General features: G+C 45.3%; 1 protein-coding gene and 1 long non-coding RNA gene across 3 annotated transcripts in view; one reads left to right on the top strand and one right to left on the bottom strand.

Annotated features, from left to right (window-relative positions):
• The window catches only part of PBX3 (PBX homeobox 3), a 205987-nt gene extending 205422 nt beyond the window's left edge, over positions 1–565 (bottom strand). Inside the window, exon 1 of one of the 2 annotated variants that reach the window (XM_026513973.4) lies at positions 269–565. In XM_026513973.4, coding sequence (XP_026369758.1) covers positions 269–468 — 200 coding nt within the window. In that variant the 5' untranslated portion in view covers positions 469–565. The remainder of the gene's footprint in view (positions 1–268) is intronic. The other variant, XM_026513974.4, reaches the window with a different exon arrangement.
• Positions 566–1857: 1292 nt separating this feature from the next.
• On the top strand, positions 1858–14965 carry LOC130544009 (uncharacterized). The gene is made up of 3 exons (XR_008959853.1): positions 1858–1935; positions 9249–9312; positions 14225–14965. It is a non-coding gene; the product is annotated as an uncharacterized LOC130544009 (long non-coding RNA).
• The last annotated feature ends 7261 nt before the right edge of the window (positions 14966–22226 follow it).

Raw genomic sequence — 22226 nt, 5'->3', positions numbered from 1 at the left:
GAGAGGGCCGGACAGGGGAGGGCAAGAAAACCACAAAATCCGCGTGGCACCAAGTCCGTCCCGAGCCCCGAGAGCAACTTTGCCGACTCTCGCCCGCGTCGAGGGGTGCGGGCAAGTCCCCCCGAGGCCCGGGCTGGCGGCCGGTTTGCGGATAAAGTTCCCTGCCCAGGGCTGAGGCCCCTGCCCCGGGCGCCACCCCGGGCCCCAACTCGGCCGCGGGCCCGGCTCCCGCACACACACAAAAGATGCTTAATGAGACGACACCAACTTTGCTTGCGCCTCGTCCAAGCTCTGGTCGGTGATGGTCATGATCTGGTGGAGGATGTCGCCGATGTCCTGCTTCCTGCCGTCGCCGTCCGCCCCTTCGTGGCCGTGCGGGGGAGGCGGCAGGGCCATGCCCCCCTGCACCGAGTGGCCGGCCAGGTTCACCCCGGCCAGAGTCTGCAGCATCCTGGATTGATCGTCCATCCCGCCGCGCGCGGGCGGGAGCGGGCGGCGGCGGCGGCTGAGGCGAAGGCTGAGGCGGCGGCGGCGGCGGCAGCGGCGGCGGCGGCGGCGACGAGGGAGGAGAAGAAAGAGGGGGAGGGGGAGGGGGAGGCGGCCGCGCGCTCCCCGCCCGCGCGGGGAGGGGGCGGCCCGGCCGGCGGGGCCCGCGGCTGAGGCGGTGCGGACGGGCGCCCGGCTCCGGCTTCCGCCGCCGCCGAAGCTCAGGAGAAGCGCTGGGCGGAAGCGCCGGGCTCCGCGGCGGTGGCGGAGGCGGAGGCAGCGGCGCCCGCTGCCCTCACGCGGCCGCCGCGCCGCCTCCGCGCCGCCGCGCGCCCCGCCGAGCGGCCCCGCGCAACTTGCTCCTCAGCGCCAGCCGAGTTGCCGGGACGCCCGCCGCCCCCCGCGCCAGCCTGCGCACTCCCCTCCCTCGGCCGCCGCCGCCGCCTCCGCCGCCTCGGCCGGGCGGGAACCGAGCCCCGGCGGCCCCGGGGGAGGGAGCGGCGGCGGCAGGCGGTGGCGGCGGAGGAGGCCGGCGGGCGGGCCGAAGGGAGCAAAGGGGGCGGAGGAGGAAAGTTTGGGAGCGGGCGGGCCGGCGCAGCGGGGCGCGGAGCCCGATGGAGGGCCCCGGCGGGCCGCGCGCCGGGCGGACAGCAGATTGATGGGGCGGGAGAAGTCGCCGCCGCCACTGCCGGAGCCGCGCACCCTACCAGCAGCCGCCGCGGACCGGGCTCGAAGGCCGCTCGGCTGAGGGATTGACAGGCTGCCAGTGCCACTCACTCACTGCAGCCCCGGCGCCAGGGGGGAGGGGCGGGGGCGAGAGGGAGGGCGGGGAGCGCTCCGCACGCTCCGCCCCCGAGGGCGGCGCGCGCGCTCATTGGGCTTTGCGCCTCCCGCCGCCGCCACTGGCACCGCCCCCGAGCTGCGGCCCGCCCTCTCTGGCCTCTGCTCCCCAGCGCCCGAGAGAGAGCCACCGGATCCTCACCCCCGGTCGCGTCCTCGGCCCGCCGGACAGGCCATCCCGGCCTGCAAACGCTGTGCCCGCACCCCGGCTCCTGATCACTAATGTTAACAGTCAGGGGTGCGAGGAGATGTGTATGGGACACTGGGCAACTCGTTCCAAAGCCACCCATGTGCTTCCCCGCAGCGCCGCGAGCTTCACGCCTAGGACAGCGCCTGGTACATTTTCCCGCTCTTGCCGTCAGGAGGTGGTACCCTCAGGGTTCCGGCTGCCCGCCCCAGGCCAATCGTATTGCGCTAAGAGCCGAACGGGGCGGGACAGAGGCAAGAAAGCGCTGTTCCAATTGGAGCGTTCGAAATGTCCTGGGCAGAGGCGGGGAAGCGGCGGATGGTGGCCCCGCCCCTGCAGGGATCACCATAGTAACCGAGAGGGCGCAGCTCGGAGTTGGCGCCAGCGCTCCGGCCTTGCGCTGTCCCTCAAGAGGTGACCAGGTAAGGTGGGAGCCTGTTTTGCCCACATGCTTCATGTCTGCTTTGAGCGGATCTGAGTGCCATACACTTTCTCTTGAAAGGGGAGCATAAGAAAATGTGTCAGAGGGAAGTGGCTCCGGGAGGAGGGAAAGGGCCTGACATCCAGGACCAGTTCAAGCCTTACAACACTTCACACACTCTGCAATTCTTGGTAATCCAGGGATTACTCCTTTGGCAGGGTTTGCTTTTAGCTGCCTCTAGATGGACCAAAGCTGCAAAAACGAGCTCTTTATTACAAAGATATGTTTACTTAAGGATAGACTGGATTTCACTTATCAACTTACCCCATCACCATGAATCATTTAATGTTGGGGACCCCAGCCACAGATTTTCATACCCGTAACACCTTTTCTTTCGTTGTTCTCTGTCTACAAATGACTAAGGCTCACGTTATTTAGGGATCTAGACTTCCGGCTCTTGTGGACGCTTGAGCTTTCTCTTAACCTGATTTCCCAAACAGCTTCAACATGTTTTCTCCACTTGAGATTCACGGAGCTCATCCTAGATGGGTCCTTTGGTTAGGCAGTTCTGAAAAGTCTTGTTCCTTCCCCAAACTCAGTAAGCTGTCTTATTTGAAACCAAAAATAGGGGTATGAGATATGAAAAATGGCTCTTACTCTGCAGGGTTTAATGTAGGACAAGCAGTTCTTTACATGCCAGATGGATTCTTGGAATGAAGCAGGCTACTCGGTTCCAGGTTCTTTCCTTCATATGTTGTGTGTACTTTTAAATACTCCCCACTGCAAAGCTAATAGCTAACCTTACAGTTAGGCAAGCTAAAAATCTTTACAAACTGCACAGCTGCTGGAGAGGGAGTTCCAAACAATCCACTCTGCTTACTTACTTCCAAAGAAGCCCCCTCATGTTCATTAATATTCCCTGCTCTTCTATAGCCCATTCATATGTCAAGTTTCTGATTCTTCTTTCAAGCCTCCATTATGGGTTACTCATAGTCATCATTGATTGGCCTTTCTCTTTATTCTTAACTTGTTTTTCAAAGCTGTCACCAAATCCTTCTACATTTTTGCATAAAGGAACAAGAGCAAGCAGCCAATCTTTCTCACAATTCTCTAATGCTGAAGATGTAAAACCACGGAATTCTATCTGAAAGATGCCTTAAGCTCTAAATTCCTTCCAGCTCTAAAATTCATTGATCCTGTGACTCACTATCAGGCCACCTTCCTGCCCTTCTTCAAGGCTCATAATCTTGACTAATCAGTCATGAGGATGAAGCTAATTAGCAATGGGGATTTATGGTTATTTCTAGCCCTCTCCAAAACAATGAGTTATGTAAGCAAAGCAACATATATAAAAATGTAAATAAAATTAAAGAAACACTTAAGCAAATAAAGGCAATTGGGAACAATGGGCTATGTAAACAAACTGGAACATAAAAACATAAATTAGAATTAAGAAAACAGTTAAGCAAATGCCAGCAATTAGGAACAAAACAACTTGTTAAATGTCTAACACCCGCAGCTATTTTATGGCACACACCTCTAAACCCATGGTCATTCAGTGATGTGGAAATTTGGTATCATATTTCTGCATTAAGTGATTGGCTTAGACTGACCTTCTGCTCGGGAGGTTTCTCTTTTTGTTATTATCAATATGAGTTGCAGTAAAAGCCAGAGGGTCCTAGCAAGGATTCCCTCATAGGCTCATTGAGAGTCACCATTGATTTAAAGTATAAATTCTTTTAGATTAGTTTCCAAGCCCCAATAAACAGTGGCAATTAATTGCACATGTTCCAAGATGTCTTGTGCCTTTGCCAGTTTTCTCGTGTAGGATGTTGCCTTGTCTCCCACTCAGCAATCTGAGTCACGTGGTTTGGTGCCTTCGCAGATAATAGAATAGAACCTCCCTAAGTACCTGAATCCATCTTTGCTCTTTCTAAGGCAGTGGTTATTAAAAAGTCACGGGAAATGTAATTTACTCTTGGTGAGTGTACATTCATGTAAAGTTAACAGTGACAAAATGGTGAAAACCAAGTAGGGGCTCTCTCATATCCATCCCCTTCCATGGGTTTATATTAACATCACCATTGCCTCTGTCATCAATGTGGTGATCTTCACAGCAGATGCCATTATCGAGCACTCTCGGGGTGGGACAATGTGCTCTATGTTCCCCTTATTTCATCGTATTTCAGTCTTACAACAGCCCTGTCTAAGTCAGGTTATTACTGAACAAGGAAACAGAATGAGAGAGGGTAAGGAACTGACACAAGACCACAAAGCCAGTAAGTGCTGGCCCTTGGATTCAAATCTTGATCTGTGTGGCTACAAAGCCCGCCTTATTAAGCACCGTGCAAAAAACGTCATTTAGGGGCACGTGGGTGGCTCAGCTGGTTAAGCGTCTGCCTTCAGCTCAGGTCGTAATCAGGGATAGAGTTCCCCCTTGGGCTCCGTGCTCAGCGGGGAGCCTGCTTCTCCCTCTCCCTCTGCTGCCCCTTCTTGTTCTCTCTCTCTCTGTCAAATAAAGACATAGAAATCTTTTTGAGGGGCGCCTGGGTGGCACAGCGGTTGGGCGTCTGCCTTCGTCTCAGGGCGTGATCCTGGCGTTGTGGGATCGAGCCCCACATCAGGCTCTTCTGCTATGAGCCTGCTTCTTCCTCTCCCACTCCCCCTGCTTGTGTTCCCTCTCTCGCTGGCTGTCTCTATCTCTGTCGAATAAATAAAATAAAATCTTAAAAAAAAAAAAATCTTTTTGAAAATTTTTAAAAAGTCATTTAATCAAGGTTACTAAGTAAAAATCACAAGACCTTAACAGGTAAACTGTTAATTAATGAAAGTAGGTAATTAGTACTTAATACAAAGAAGATAAGCAGCTCTTTTAGAGGAATCTGGGTCTCATGGCAATGGAGGATGAAAACGTAGACCGAAGCCCAGCCAGGCTATCCTCCGTGGCCACCTAGGACTTTGCCTCACTGCCCACCTTTCCTGCCATGCCTACCTTTGCTGATCTTCATCTGCTCTGAACTCTCAGAATATATTGCCTGAAATATGTAATTTACTACCACACTAAATAGTCCTGTGTTGTTTGCTCTCAATTCACTTGTTAGTTTTCTCATCTAGTTCATGAGCATGTTAAGGGCAAGGTATTTTGAGGTGTGACTATAACATGGTTGGTTAGACTTAAAAAAAAAAAAAAATCAACAGCGACAAGAGTTGGACATCTAAGAAAGATGTCACTTTGGAGAAACTGACTAGATACTTACTCCCAAACATATCATTGCTCCATCACTATAGAAAGGACTCTTTAGAAGTGGTCTTTACAGTGCTAGCACATGTGACATGTGACAAATCTGCATCTTCTGAGGCTGTCTTCGAGCAACCAAAGAATCAGTGGGATAACAGTGCACCTTTCTACAATGAAGTCCTTAAAAGAGAATATCTATTGAAATACATAATTTCTGGAAAGTTTGCTAGAAAGCCCCATCTCTCTGTCCTTTCATCCCTCATAGCACCTAGTACAATGCAGCTGCATTCACAGTAAGCACTTGGACCTGACACTGTCAGTTGCTTGCCCACTCCCTTCCATGCTGATAGAACTGTGATTTTAGGGGTGCCTGGGTGGCTCAGTCGGTTAAGCGTCTGCCTTCAGCTCAGGTCATGATCTCAGGGTCCTGGGATCGAGTTCTGTGTTGGGCTCCCTGCTCATCGAGGAGCCTGCTTCTCCCTCTCCCTCTGCTGCTCCTTCTGCTTGTACTCTCTCTCAGATAAATAAATAAAATATTAAAAAAAAAACAACAACTGTGATTTTATCCCCACGGCAATGTGTTCAGTCTCCGTGAAGGACTAAGTCAACTATGAACATCCTATCCCCTGCCTTCTGAGCTTGTCAAGACACAAAGATGATGGGATGCCTTCCCTATTAAAAGTAAGGGACAGACATGGCTCTTTTCTCCTTCCTTATGCTGCTTTCCCTCTTTGAATGTGATTCTGATTCTGGAGCAGTAGTGGCAGCCATCTTGTGATAATGAGGTGACAAGATGAGGATAAAAATCAACAGAGTTTGGTGGTTTATCTCTGTGATCTCCCTCCTCCAAACCCATAATCCCAGGCTAATCATGAGAAAAACACTAAACAAATTTCAATTGAGGGATATTCTGTAAAATACTTTACTAGTACTCCTCAAAACTGTCAAGGTCACCAAAAACAAAAAATATGCAATAAACCATCATAACCAAGAAGAGTCTAAGGAGATATGACAACTAAAAGTGGTATCCTGGATTGGATTCTAAAACAGAAAAAGGGCATTAGGTAACAACTGAGGAAATCTGAGTAAGCTATAGACTTTGGTTAATAATAATGTATCACTATTAGTTCATTAATTGTAACAAATGCACCATACTAACATGTTAATAATAGGGGAATAGGGTGGGAGATATTAGAGAACTCTGTACTACTCATTTCTCTATAAATATCCAAAAGAAAACATTATTAAAAACAAAAATAAACATGGTAAGTGGGGCAGAAAGACAGGAAAAGCCTAGGTGCCTGCAGACATTGTTGACTATCTGAACACAACCAGTAATTGCTTACTCCCAGGTTTCTAGTTATGTGAGAAAATTTAATTCCTATTTTTATATTCTTATTGGTTTGGGCTTTCTGCTACTTGCAGCAAAGTTGATCTAACACTATAATTACATAAAGGAATAATGGAGGGAAGAATAGCCTAGCATAGTGCCTGATACATAGTAGGAGCTCCTACAGGTTGGAAGATGTTATCTAAAAAAAAATTTGCCTGATCTTTGCCCTGGGTTCCTAGGACATAACTTCTAAAACCTTTGCAGTTTCCCAAGTGAGAGGAGTGTCTCTGTTATTCATGAACCCCTTGGATCACACCTGAGTTTATGCTAACAAGAAGAAGACTCAGGATGGAGACTGATCACCAGAAAGACCAACCATGTAATTACAGGGTTGGGGATTTCAGCCACTTCCTTTTCCCAGGATGGCAAGGAAGCTGGAGACTGAGTTCAATCATGTGAGCAATGAACCAACCAATCATGCCTACGTAATGAAACCCTAATAAAAACTCTGGACACCAAAGCTCAGTGGAGCTTCTTGATTGGGGAACACATTGATATAACAGAAAAATTATGTGCTATGACAACACAACGAAAGAGCATGGAAGCTCTGCATTCAGGACCCACTGAGACCTTGACCTACATGTCTCTTCATTTGACTGGTTCTGATTTATATCCTTTGTAATAAAACTATAATTATTTCAGAGTTCTTTGTCATTTAGTGAATTATTGAATCTGAGGGAATACCCAAGTCTGTAGCCAGTTGAGAAGTGCAGGTGGTCTGGGGAACCTTGAACTTTGGCTGGCATCTGAAGTGAGGGCAGTCTTATTGGGCTCTGCATTAATTATCTATTGCTGCATAATAAATTACCCCAAAACTTATTGGCTTAAAACAACAAACATGCATTAACTTAGACGAAGTTTCTGTGCGTTAGGAATTTGGATGCAGCTTAGCTGGGTGCCACTGGCTTAGGGTCTCTTGTGAGGCTGCAATCAAAGGTGACAGCCTCCAGACCTGGGAGAAATAAATGTCCATTGTGTAAACCACCCCGTTTATTCTATTTTGTTATAGCAGCCCAACCTAAGACAGGCATCTTGTGCGTGGAGGTGGACGGTTCATACAGGCAAAGATGTGCATCGTCTTGAAGGCAGCCTAACCCACCCTCCAAATTTAATTCTCAATGACGAGTCAAATCATGGCGTGATCCTTGCCCTCTTTCTCTCACTTATGTTCCATGGGATCTACCTTTGCAATGTGCTTCTTGGCCAGGCCTTCAAGGCGCTCCATAAACTACCCTAGTTCTATCTCTCCAGTCTTTTTTTTTTTTAATTTTAAAGATTTTATTTATTTATTCGACAGAGATAGAGACAGCCAGCGAGAGAGGGAACACAAGCAGGGGGAGTGGGAGAGGAAGAAGCAGGCTCATAGCGGAAGAGCCTGATGTGGGGCTCGATCCCATAACGCCGGGATCACGCCCTGAGCCGAAGGCAGATGCCCAACCGCTGTGCCACCCAGGCGCCCCTATCTCTCCAGTCTTATTCCCACTATTCTTTCTCATACATTCAATGCTTTCATCACGGCCCTATTGCCCCACACTTTCTGGCCTCCTGCCTTTTGGTCACGCTGTTCCCTTTAATGGGAATGCATGCCCAAATATTACCCTTCTTCAAAAATACTGTTCAACTTCTTTCACATACTTTGTCTTAGTGATCTTCAAATAACTCAACTATTTTAAGACGAGTAATATTAACCCCATTTTATAGATAAGGTTCAGAAAGTAATAGCAGTTTACACTTACTGAGCACTTAGTTTGTGGCATCCCCATGCTAAAGGTTTCTCATACTTCATCTAGTTAAACCTTCATGACACTGTGAGTTGGGCATTAACCTCCCGATTCATAGTTGCAGAAACTGAGACCTAAAGATGTCAACTAACTTGACCTAGTTCACACGGCTTGGTAAATGAACTACGATTCAAACAGGTCGTAAATAACCCCCATGCTACACTGCTTTTGGATGGGTTATGTCACTTGTCCAAGGTCACACCATTATTAAAAAAGAAAAGTGACAGTGGAATTGGGACTGGAGACTTCTGACCCTTTCCACTGTACATGTTGCCTCTCTGCTCTAAAGTCACCTGAAGAAAGTCTCTTACAAGTCCCCAGAGGAAGTAAATCCTTCCTTATTGAGTCCCCAGTAGCACTTGGGTTCTTATAAATGTTACCTTATTTTAAATTGTGATAAAATGTGCATAAATTTTAAATGTTCAGTGGTATTAAGCACATTCGCATTGGTATGTCACCATCTTCCCAAGCTGAAACTCTGTCCCCATTAAATACCAAACCCCTCTCCTTCCCCAGTCCCTAGAAACCACCATTCTATTTTCTGTCTCTGTGAATTTGACGGCTCTGGGTACCTCACATATGTAGAATCATAGAACATTTGTCCCTTTTTTTCTGGCTTATTTCACATAGCATGACGTCTTCAGGTTTCATCCATGTTCTAGTATGTGTCAGAATCTCTTTCTTTTTTAAGACTGAATAATCTTTCCTTATATGTATGTTCCACATTTTGTTTATTCATTCACCCATTGATGGACACTTGGGCTGCTTCCACATTTTAGCAATTGTGAATAATGTTGCTATGAACATAGGTGTCCACGTGCTTGCTTTCAGTGGCTTCAGGCACATACCCAGAAGTGGACTTGCTACATCATATAGCAATTCTATTTTTATTTTTTTTTTAGGAACTGCCTTACTGTTTTCCATAGAGGTTGTACCATTTTACATTCCAACCAACAGTGCATAAAGGTAAATATGTACCATTTGTTTGTTTGTTTGTTTAGGAGGGGGCATCCGGATATGAACCGGGGACCTCCGGATATGAACCAGGGACCTCCTGATGTGCAGTAATACGTGCCTTTTAATATGACTTCTAGAAATGTATCTTATATTTTCCGTTCCTTGAAGAAAAGATCTTTTGACATTCAACACCTGAGAAATACCTTATATATAATTGATGCTTGGAAACTATTTTGTTAAATAAATGAATAAATAGAGTATCAAAAAATCGCTGTCTTGAAACAAGGAAACTGCTTGTATTTGAAACATACTAAAAACTTCAGACAAGATCCAAATAGCTTCTGAACAGTGTGCCTAGAGAGATTTTTTGAAACTGGTGCATAAATCCAGAGTTTCATTTCTTAAAAACAAGTGGTCCCACAGTATATTTCTTTTTCTCTCACCAGCTTCTTGTCAACACTAGTTCATCTCCTAGTCCTGTTTCTTTTCTAGGCTTCCAATAAAACTGATTTAAAGTAAAAGTTTCTTTAAGAATTATGCTCCAATATGCTGATCTGAAAATAAATTTTCCAAAATTATTATTTTTTTACCCATAAGGGGGACATCAAAGATTTTCTGGTGATATTATTTTCTAAGAACTTATACACAGGTTATAAACTTGCTCCTGTCAGAAGCAACTAGATATTTTTGATTATCATCCATTTTGAATGTCTAGGTCAGATTTTAATACAGAAACAATTAAAATGGACTCATAAGGCCTTTTATTACTATAAGTAATAATTTTGTGTTACAGGGGAAAATACTGTTCAAGTGTATATCTAAGATTTTATTTTTTAGAAATGAGCTCATGGATTATTTTCCTTATAACATTCTTCCTACTATGTTATTGCTTATTAGTACACCAAACCATAAGTTAGACATACAGGCAGAACAGGTTAGATATTTGCCTAAGACGAAATTTTATAATGCTCAGGAATTTCGGACGACTGTGATGATTCAGGGCAGTAAAAATCACGTCTTAGATAGTTGTCTGGCATAAGACTTCACTTCCTCTTGAACCTCACACCTACCCCCATGGGTTTTCAAACCCACATTTCCTACCCCAAGGCCCAACCCTCCTGGCCTTAGCTTATTGGACCCAGGATGAGCATCTGCCCAGAGCTCAACCAATCAGCCTCTCTTCTGGGGGCTTGCCCTTTGCACCTGGAAGACCCTGATTTGTTTGCTGACTACTTGAATTGGGGATATAACCTCCAGACCCCTGGTTCAGTCATTTGAGTTAACAGCATGGGGAGAAGTAGAGAAAGCCACTTGTAAACAGAACATTCAGGGAAAGGGAAGGTTTCACCCCGCCTGGGAAGGGGTGAAGGTTGGGGAGAGAGTGGGCAGGGAGCTGGACATCTCCCAGGGTTCTGAAGTCTTTCCAATTTCTTTCTCATGGTGTCTGAGAGTCATTCAAGAGCCCTAGAGTCTTGACTGGACCGCTACAACCTGGATGCTGGCAGATGGTTTAATTTTGAATCGTGTGTACATCTGCATCAGGAGTTAAGGAAGAGGGCTAAGCTCCAAGAAGGAGCTGGGTGGGGTGTGATCAGGGGGCCTATTTAACCTGGCTGGGAAGAACGGGGGAAAGGCAGAGGCAGAGATACTGAGGGGAGCTGGAGGTTTGAGGAGAGGAGGATGAGTTCAGTTGTGCCCATGGAGCCTATGGAGCCCACAGAAGGATCAGGGGTGATGTGCAGTGGGCACCCAGGGTTCTAAACCTCAGGAGAGTGGTGTGGACCAGAAGGAGAGGTTTAAGAATTATTAACATCTCAGTGGTATTAGCAGTCATGACAGTTAACGAGATCACACAGGGAGATTGTGAGCAGTGAGAAAAATGAGGGTCCGTGACAGAGCACCAATAACTTAGGGACAGATGGAGAACAAAGGAGCCCAATAGGACACTTGGCGGTGGGAGAGAGACTAGGAAAGCACAGCAGCACAGAAACCGAGAGTGTTTTAAGGAGAGAGAGGTCAACAGATGAACTTAGTGAAGGTCTGTGAGGTGTTCCCTGGATTTAATGACGTGAGCGTTGGCGCCCTAGTGAGAAATGTCAGTGGAGTTGAGGGGTGTGGCAGAGCTTGATAGAGTCAGAGGAATGAACGGTGAGAGAAATGCAGACCAGGGGGGTGGTTAGTAGACAGCTTTTTGGGGAAATTCAGCTGTCAAACAGAGGAGAGGAAGGGCAGGAGCTGGAGGGCAATGTGGGGTTGGGGACTTGAAGGGGATCTGAAAGAGACTGAAAAATATTTAAATGCCTCATAAGTAGGAGCTTGTAGTAGGAGAAACAGAGAGGTGGAACCCGATGAATAAAGCTCTGAGAAAGTGGAGAGGATGGGGTTCATGCCCAGGGTGATGCTGTCCTTGGTAGCAATTCCTAAGGGAGAGAAAGCAGGAGGGAGCAGGAGGAAAGCTGAGCTTCAGTGTAGAACTAATGACAGTCTTGGTGGACTCCATGGGAACTGGAATGGCTCTGCAGAGTTGTCCTGAGTTAGGTGAAGAGACCTGAGCCTTTATATTCTGGCACCCACCTGCTTCCCTGCCGGGGAAGGGCATGACCTTGAGTGAGATGGCTCTCCACAGCGGAGGCAATTCCTAAAGGGACCTGACAGCTGAAGACTGCCTCTAGGTGGCGCTCCCTACAACCAGGGCAACAAACCCTTCAGGGAAGAGGGATTGCTTGGGCTGGGAAGGCACAACACAGGATCCCCCCCACTCCTCTCTTTTACCAAAAATACAAAGTTTAAGTCTTGGCCCCATGTTCAACTCCCTCCATTGTCTGGCCTCTGCCCTCTGCTCCAGGCCTCTCCCCTACCTTATCGTTCAGCCCTACTCCTCACTCTGATCCCTCTGTGCCTCCCCACCCCTCAGTCTAACATGATTCTGTTTATCTGGTTCTTCCTTCAGAATCCATCTCAGATGTCACTTTTCTGGGAATGCTTCTCTGATTCTCCCAGATAAGAGTAAATCTCTTCCTTCTCTCTCCTACCTTGTGTATATTTCTCTTTTTTGCACTTAATTACTCCCATGTTGTCAGTGATCTCTTTCCCTGATTAGGCTATGAGCTCTCTGAGTGCAGGGACGCTGTGTGAATGATCTCAGTCTCCCCAGCCCTATGTGCTGGGCGTAGAGGAGGCACTGAGTTACCATTAGTTAAATGAATATGTGAATTAATTTGTGAATAGGTGAATGAATCAATGAGTTGGCAGAACTTGGGCTCAGTTGACTGACTAATTTGGAGGCTAGTGCCAAGGAGGGTCAGCAACCACCTGAACAATAATGTCCAATGGGCATGGTGAACCCTGGTCCAACCCATCCTTTTCTTTTTCTTTTTTTTTTTTTTTTAAGAGAGAGAGAGGGAGACCATGAGCAGGGGTTGGGGTGGGAGTGAGGGAGAGGGGAGAGGGAGAGAGAGAATCCCAAGCAGGCTCCACACCCACACCAGGCTCGATCCCATGACCCTGAGATCATGACTGAGCTGAAATCGAGTCAGACGCTTAACTGGCTGAACCATCCAAGCACCCCCCTGATCCAACCCATCTTGAGTTGAAGCCAAGAGGTCTTCTCTAGGGGCGCCTGGGTGGCTCAGTCGTAAGCATCTGCTTTCAGCTCAGGTCATGATCCCAGAGTTCTGGGATCAAGCCCCGCATCGGGCTCCCCACTCAGTGGGAAGCCTGCTTCTACCTCTCTCACTCCACCTGCTGTGTTCCCTCTTTCGCTATGTCTCTCTCTGTCAAATAAATAAAATCTAAAAAAAAAAAAAAAAAAAAGAGGTCTTTTCTGGTAGGTGAAGGCAATAGGATTTCTGGGAAGCAGTGATCCAAAAAAGGAAGCAGCGGGGCGCCTGGGTGGCACAGCGGTTAAGCGTCTGCCTTCGGCCCAGGGCGTGATCCCGGCGTTATGGATCGAGCCCCACATCAGGCTCCTCCGCTAGGAGCCTGCTTCTTCCTCTCCTGCTCCCCCTGCTTGTGTTCCCTCTCTCGCTGGCTGTCTCTATCTCTGTCGAATAAATAAATAAAATCTTTAAAAAAAAAAAAAAAGGAAGCAGCATTTTCATTCTGAGAAGGAAGGGGAAGAGGGTTGGAATGGATGGGGAGATATTCTATCTCAATGGAAATAAGACTTCAGCTATTGGCTATGAGTACAAAGATAAGTTACGGCCATGTAAAACCCTGGAGTAGTGTGGGCTGGCAGGGCTGGCAGTGTGGGGCCCAGGTCAGAGTCTTGGACTAAGGGTGTAGTCTGGTACCAGTGGGTTTGGGAGAGGAAGATGACAGCAGGAGGACAAGGAGGTCCAGGGTTCCCCCAGGCCTCTGTATGCTGGCTCAAATCCTAGATTCATCAGATCCTGTTGGGTCTGGGGTTGGGTACTCCCGAGCCTGCTTGGGGTGGGCTCATTACATGGTCTGGCAGGTTCTTCCTTCTCTGCTTCCCGCCACAAATACTTGTTTTCTTCAAGCATTTTCTTATTTAATCCTCACGCTACCCTTTAACAGTGATACTTGTTTTTTATTTAAACACTGATATAAAACTGACCATGTGCCAGGCCCTGTTCTTAGCACTTTACAAATATTAATGGATTTGATGTTCATAACAGCACTGTGAGGTCGATAGGTACTTTTATCCTGTTTTACAGTTGAGGACATGGAAACACAGGGATTGAGGTTGCATTGCTAGCAGGTAAATGATAGTTTGTATTTTACACAACATAGGGGTTTATTCATTCATTCATCAAGTGGTTATCAATAGCTTCCCTTGGACAAGGCCCTGTGCTAGGCTGTAGGGTATAGTGACAAAGAAGGCCGGAGAAGCCCCAGCTTTCACGATGCTTCCATTTTGGTTCCTGCATTTCATTCTGCTAAGGCTTGGTGATTGCAGATGTTCTTCAAGGATGCTTCCAGCGTTTTGTCCAGAAATTCTTCATCGTGAAGCCACCTTAAGGATAGAGAAATCATCCTCAAGCCCTCTCATCTACTTCTCTGACAAATACTTGGCTTGTCTCTACCCGACTGGCTCTAGTAGGAAGAAAGCAGAACCCCATCTCTAGGAGTGAGTGGAATGCTTGGTTTCCAGCCCAATTTCTTGCCTTCGTCCATATGGTCTCCTTCACCTGGAATGTGGTCTCCAAGGTCTCCAGCCCTACTATGACAACACATTTTGTGAATGCTGACTGAGGACATTGTCTCACTTAATTCTCACAACAATTCTAAGAGAAATATGTTATCATCTCCATATTATAGATAAGAAAAACAAGCTCAACAAAATGAAAGAACTTGCCCAAGGTCACCCAGCAGAGCTAGGATTTGAACCCACATCTGTCTGACTCTGAAGACCAAGCCGGGTTTTTTTCTTTTTTCTGTTCTCTTTATTTTATTGCATTAGAAATTTATTTCCTTCACATATACAGAATATAAAACCTATCTTCACAATGAATTATGCCTCTCTGCTCTCATTTTTTCACACAAAAATTAATGACCACTTCCTGAAAAAAACTGAAATAAATCCAGAAGCCCACACCCTTAACCGGGGCACTACACCGTGGCTACTTAAGCTTTTGTTTCTGGAATCCTGGGATATTCAACATATATTCCACAATTATGCAGTTGCTTACGGTCTTCAGTTGTTTCATGTGTGAATTTCTTGTTTGCTCAGCTTGATTTTTATCCCCTGTGATGCACACAGTAAATGCATAATAAATGTTTGTTGAATGAATGGATTTTACATGTATCTTGCTGAAATATACACAGCTCTGCTTGATTCACTAGAGTGGCATACCCGAACAAGAAATAATTTTTCTTAATGTGTCCCTTATAAATTGAACCCGACCATATTTGATTAATTTCACATCAAGCATTTTTATTGCACCAATCACTCTGGTATCAGGTCATATTTATTTTAAAAACAGATTCACAAAGGGTGCTGGGCTGGAGTGACAGTGTAAATATGTTAATAATAAAAATAATACTAAAGATATTTTACTGGAAACTCTCGCATGCTAATGATGAGTAAGTGCATTCTACAGAAATATGTTTGATTTACAATGCAATTAATTTCGAAAAAGATTCAGATCCTATACCATATCTTCTATACTTACATAATGAAAACTAAAAATGAATATGCAGGCCATAAAATCAGAGGAACAAAAATCACCTTAAAGACCTTTAGCATTTTAGTTAGAACAATAGCCAATCACTGATAACGGTGCCATTGTCGAATCAGACGTGTCCAGATTAGGAAGATCCTCCGGGGTAGTCGCAGTGATTTTGCACTGTGCAGACCACGCGCGCACCCTGGACAGCCCTCGCGATGCAAAACACCACATATTATCCAGTGACCGAAGAGCCCTGGCACCTTCAATCATGCAACGAAAGGCTTTGGGGGTTTCTTGTTCAGGAGGAAGCAAAGTCTTTCATGTCAACTCGCATTGTGGGATGTGTGAGCATTTCCATAGTTAGGTATTTGGCCCGTCCTAGGATCCTGCTAAAAAGGAAATGCATTCTTATACCCTATTCAAACTGCAAGAAATAAAAAATGTGCTTCATCTGGTATTTCATCACTTATCTCAGATGTTCTAAGAAAGCATGCATTCTTATGCACACTTTGGGGAAAGATGCCCGTTTTTGTAATAGGATTTATAAAGTTGACTCTGCCCGCTTTGTATCCAAGAGGGGAAGAAGCAGATGCTGCCGAGCTATCATGCACCACGGGGATCTTCCCGTCAGTGCAAAATGGTTGCGATTTTCCCTCATTTATTGAGGACAGATCTGCTGTGATGTAGCAGACACCAGACTTGGAGCTGGAATTATTTTGGCTTATTAAACAAATCTTGTGTATAACTTTGGTAAAAAATAAAATTTTTATTTCCAAAAAAGAGAGGCATGCAGGCTTGAGATTGTGCATTTTCATATTTCTCTGGCAACAGTCATTCATCTGAAATACTGTAGAGTGAATTATCACAATTTTCACTGAAAATACACACAACAAACCAAAACAAAGAGAAAGGGACTAACGTGGGCCTTTAAAAAAATCTCACAGCTTAGTAGCCAAATCATATCCCCCCGAGGACCAGAATCATGAAGAAAGTAACAGAAAACACAACACGAGAGCTTTTTATTATAAGGTTTTCAGTATTATTTTACCTTTAATCTCTGTGCACCATTACTTTGAGAAAAAAATGAAATTTTAATTTAAAAATAAAATAATAAGGTAATCTACATCAAATGAGAAAAAATTGAAACAAAATAAAATCTAGCATAGGAAAACTTGTTAATGATGCTTAAATGTTTTGTGATTTACCATCAACCCCTTCCACTTAGAAACCGTTTTACTCTCTGGGTATTCTTTTAAGGACCTGAAAAGAGGGCAGGGCGGAGATGACTATTTACACCCAGGAAAGGCTGTGTCTCCAAGGGATGTTTAATGTAAAGTGATTCGTACAACTTCTCGCCGTTTCACCATCTCTCCCACCTGCTCTTCACGAGGTCTTCGTGTGGGACAGACAGGTACACTGTGGTTGAGGGTTGGAGCTTTATACACACCTGAGTTTAAATCCCTGCTCTGCAGGTGATCCTGAACAATTTCTTTCTCTAAGCATTTAGGGCTTCATCTCTGAAGTGGGTACAATTAGAGTAGCTACTGCTTAGGGCTAGTGTCAGCATTAAAGGAGACGGTGCATGCAAAAAAAAAAAAAAGAAGAAGATTTAAGTATTCCATAAATGTGAGGGGGAAATTCTAAGCCAAGTTTTAAACTCCTCTTCCGTTTTTATAGCATGTTGTATGCAGCACAGGCAAACCACACCGTTTTCTTTGTGATAATGAAGTTCTGATCTTTATTCCACTTCTCCCTTCCACTGTTCTCTCTAGGCATTGTTTCCTTTTGTCCTCTGAGCAGCATGCTTCTTCCATCTGCTTTCTGCCTTGTGAAAGGTCATCCGCAATGGCCAGCATGACCAGTGTTTTCCCCAGAACCGATAACGTGGAAAAATTAACACCAAACGTGTTCATGCTTTTTTTGTTTTTAATGACCTTGCCAGTTAAGAGAACCAACTTGCTTTTAAATATGCATTAAAACATTAAACTGAACCGTCCCTAGGTTGTCACAGCTGAGTTGCCAGATTCCCCCACTCCCATCCCCTCCAGGAAGGAGGGGCAGGCCAGGCTCGGGTGGGTCCCATGGGACTGCAGTGAGGTCTGGCTAGGGCTGGGCTTTTTTTATGTGTGAGGTTGGAGGGCAGAGAGAGACTAGAAGAGCAAGTCTAAAAGGGTTGCCATTTGGAGAGGCTTGTCAGAAGGCCGGAGGAAAAAAGCAGCAGAGAAAGGGCAAACCAGAAAGATGGGTCTGCCTTGGGGTTCCTGACCTTGGGCGTACTTGGCCACCTCGGCTTGCAAAGCACCAGCTGGAGGGCAGGAAGTGTTCATGAATGGGTCAGAGGAGTGGGGAGATGGGATCTAAAGCACTGGCACATCATAGAAAGGCAGTTCATCTACTAAGGAAGGCAGAGAGTGGTGGTCAAGGGCCCAGGCTCCAAGGGTTCAAACCCAGCTCTGCCCTTACTAGCTGTGCTTCAGCACGCATTACTCCTCTGCTCGAAACCTCAGCTTCCTCGTCACTGCTGTGATTTAAGATGGAAGCCATTAGAACACTTGACCTAGGTTCCCATCTGTAAAATGGGAATCATTAGAATATTTGATTCATAGGGCAATTATGAGGATTCAAAGACATCATACTTAAGTACCTCACTAAGGATTTACCATTCTTCAGACAGCTACGTTTCTACTGAAACATTACTAATCAGTGAGCCACCTCTGACCAATTCACTTACTTCAGACTGCAGCTCATCCCAGGACTTGCTGACTTATCTTTCTCCATAGCTCATACCACCCGCTTATTTTAGGTGTGACTTATAAATATTTTCAATACCGTCATTCTCCCTCCATTAGGACGTAAGTCCCATGAAGGGAGGGTTTTTGTCTGTTTTGTTCACCGATTCTATCCCTAGCACCTAGACAGTGCCTAGCCAGGTGCTAATAAATTTAGTTGCTGAATAAATAAGTGTTGGCCAACATTATTATTACAATTCTAGGGTCAGAAACTCATGACAACCCCTTGAACTGGGAAAATAAGGAAAGGCAAATATAAAAAACTCTAGGTAGACAGTCACTTGTAAAATTTTTACTGGGTTCTTGGTGGAGCTTTCATATCTGATCCTTCATATCAATCACTCAAAACATCCTGGAATCTCTAAGGCAAAGGTTAAAGAGGAAGGACGGAAGCATGACCAGCTGACATCTGAGGTAGGGAAGGGACCTGCCTATTGCGCTGATCCTGGGAGGGGAGACTGAGGCACAAAGTCTGGGATCCATCGTGGGGTCAGGAACTGTTTCTATGACTGAGGAGGGCAGCAGATTTTTCATTTTAAAAGTTAATGTTATTGGGGCGCCTGGGTGGCACAGTGGTTAAGCGTCTGCCTTCGGCTCAGGGCGTGATCCCGGCGTTACGGGATCGAGCCCCACATCAGGCTCTTCCACTATGAGGCTGCTGCTTCCTCTCCCACTCCCCCTGCTTGTGTTCCCTCTCTCGCTGGCTGTCTCTATCTCTGTCGAATAAATAAATAAAATCTTTAAAAAAAATAATAAAAGTTAATGTTATTAATCTGTCTTATGATATGTAAGTAACATTGGGCTTTGAACTATTATCCAAAAAATACAGATACCTCCATAGCACCAATCCTTCCCTAGGAATAGTCACTGCAGTTGTTTGCGAATGTCTATAGGCCTCTACCAAAGCATTTGTAGAGACGTAGAAATGTATGTGTATCTATATGTACAGATTATGTGTATGTGTGCATATTTTTCAAAATATAAGTGCTATCACCTCTATATGCTACTTTCCAAATACCTTTTATCATCCTGTCATGTGTTTTATATTCCTTTGTAGCTTCCCAACGATCTACCTCAGTTTTTAATGGCAGCAGACTTTTTAAGTTAATGATGAGCAATTTTAAAAATAATTCCTAATAGGGTTTGTTTTTTAGATTACTTTTAGATTTGCAGAAAAAGTGAGAAGATAAAAGAGCTCCCATACGCTCTGCACCCAGTATGCCCTATTATTAACATCTTACATTGCTATAATACATTTGAAAAAGTTAACAAACCAATTAAAGTTGAGTTTAGCTTATTAGTAAACGGTTTAGTTTATTAACTGAAGTCCATAGTTCATTCAAATGTCCTTTGCTTAATACCTTTTTCTGTTCTAGGATCCCACCTAGGATAGCACATTGCATTTTTTTTTTAAGATTTTATTTATTTGAGAGAGAGAAAACATGAGCAAGAAGGAGGGGAAGAGAGAGAGGGATAACAGACTCCCCACTGAGCAGGGAGGCTAATGTGGGACTCGATCCTGGGACCCTGGGACCATGACCTGAGCTGAAGGTAGACACTTAACACACTGAGCCACCCTGGCGCCCGTAGCACATTCCATTCCATAGTAGATCTCCTCAGTCTCCCCTTGAACAGAATATCTTCTCGGACTTTCTTTGGTTCATAATGACCTTAACTGTTTCAGTAGTGCTGGTCAGTTCTATTTTAGGATGCCCCTCATTAGGGATTTATCTCATGTTTTCCTCATGATTAGACTGTAGCTGTGGGTTTTGAGAAGGAAGACCACAGAGGTAAAGGGCCATTTTCATCATATCATATCAAGAGTACACACTCACGACATGACCTATTCCTGTTGATATTACCCTTGATCACTTGGGTGAGGTAATGATATTTATTTTACATTTTTGAGTTATAATCCAATAATACTTTATTTATTTTGTTGCTCAAATTTTTCAGCTTTGATCACTGGCTTTCAGTTGACTCCTGTGTCCCCTCGAGATACCTCCATCAATGGAGTTGTTTCTTGTTTTTGTTTTTCTTCAACCACTTTCTTACTTTCTGGCACCACATGATGCTTCAGGTTCATCTTGCATATTTCCTGCCCCAGCCCTAGAATCTGCCATTTCTCCAAGCAGCCCTGGTTCCTTTCACTAAAAAATGGTATAAGAAACCGACATCTTGGCACTAGGTGTGTTCTTACGGCGAGCAAATTTATTTTTCTAGAAAGAATAAAGATGTCTATGGACTTTCTCTTTTATTCAAAATGAAAATTATTAATTCAAAATTGCTATCACTGGGCCCGAAGGACAAACATATATTTCAAAAACTTATTATTTACTTTACTGGGGAAAGTATTCAGCTTTTGCAGCCTACGTATGTAGGACATTTTAGAATTCATGAAATGGCATCACATGACCCTGCTGGGTAAATGTGATCAATTCCACTTCCTGAATGGGAAAACCAAGGCAGAGAGAAGTGATGTGACTCTTTCTACGAGGGTCACACAGCTGAGCTGAAGCTGGAATTAGTTTATTCCATTCAAAACAACACTTTGTGCTGGGATTTTGGCAAAAAAGCAGGAGAACAAAATGAATGATTTACAGCACCCCCCTCCCGCTTCCTAAAACCTTTCTCCAGCATCATCTCCAGATTTTGCTGGAAGCTGTACACACTCGTCAGACAGAACAGGCTCTCCCAGATGAACCGTGTTTCCAGACTTGCCCCTTAACTATTCCCCCTCATAATAAAAAATCCGGTTATTTAAAAGCAGAAATCAGTTCTTAGGCTACTTCTTAAAGCCAAACCAGACACTCAGCCTCAAGGACCATAGGGCAAGGCAGGTTTTGCAAATGAATGCAGCAAGCTACAGCACAAATGTCTTGATGAATGGTGGTTGCTTCACCACACTCAGTACCCAGCAGGAAGGCAGCCACTACTCACCTGATTGTTGACAAGTGAGCCGTGGACCCAGAGTTGCCACATCTTTCCAATTTTCTGGGAGAAGCAAGAAAACCCTCAGCTGGCCAAGACTATGTGGGCTGGTTTCAGCTTTCAAGCTACCTGGGGTTTTTTGTTTGCTTGTTTGTTTTGTTTGTTTGCTTTTCTGTTTTGTTTTTACTTCTGAGCTAGCCTTCGTTCATCATTGTTGTAGGCACTGTTTTTGCTCAAAGTCATTTCGGTGACAATATTCACACATACTTTCAACAACCACTTACCTCATTTATTTTTCATTCAGGAAATATTATTTTTTTAAGTGTCTGACTTCAGGCTGGGGTCATGATCTCAGGGTCCTGGGATCAGGCCTGTGTGGGGCTCTGTGCTCAGCAGGGACTCTGCTTGAGGATTCTCTTTCTCCCTCCCTCTCTCTGCCTCTCCCCCTGCATGTGCTCTTTCTCTCTCTCTCTCTCTCTCTCGCGCGCGCTCGCTCTCGAATGCATGCGTGGAGGGGCAAAAGGAGAGGGAGAAGCAGACTCCCCACTGAGCAAGAAGCCTCACGTGGGGCTAAATCCTAGGACCCCAAGATCATGACCTGAGCAGAAATCCAGAGCCAGACACTTAACTGACTGAGCCAGCCAGGTGTCCCTCAGGAAATATTATTGAGTATGTAATACAGTTGTCGTGGATCATTGATGCAGAGATAAGTATTCTAGGTAGGGTCACTCAACACATGTGGTGGAACGTGTTAGCCTAGGACAGATCATTGAGTGATAATCCTGTCACTACCATATAAATATTTACTGAGCATCTTGATTTTGTTCCTCCTGTGCCAGTCACGAGGGATGCTATGATGACTGAAATATGTCTCTGCTCAGGTTCCTTCTAGTTTAGTAGATTGTCTCTCAATGAGTCAGGTGAGCTGGGCAAATGATAGAATCACAGGAAGGATTTAAAATAACACTGCTTGGAGACCCAGACATCTTAGTACAAGGGCAACTTTAGCTTTCCTGGATTGTATCAAGTCCAGCACAGATCCCATGCACATGCAGGTCCTTAATAAATG

This window comes from Ursus arctos, unplaced genomic scaffold (genome assembly GCF_023065955.2).
Source record: "Ursus arctos isolate Adak ecotype North America unplaced genomic scaffold, UrsArc2.0 scaffold_18, whole genome shotgun sequence".
In the NCBI taxonomy this organism is placed as follows: Eukaryota; Metazoa; Chordata; class Mammalia; order Carnivora; family Ursidae; genus Ursus; species Ursus arctos.
This window is presented reverse-complemented; position numbering and strand designations above follow the sequence as displayed.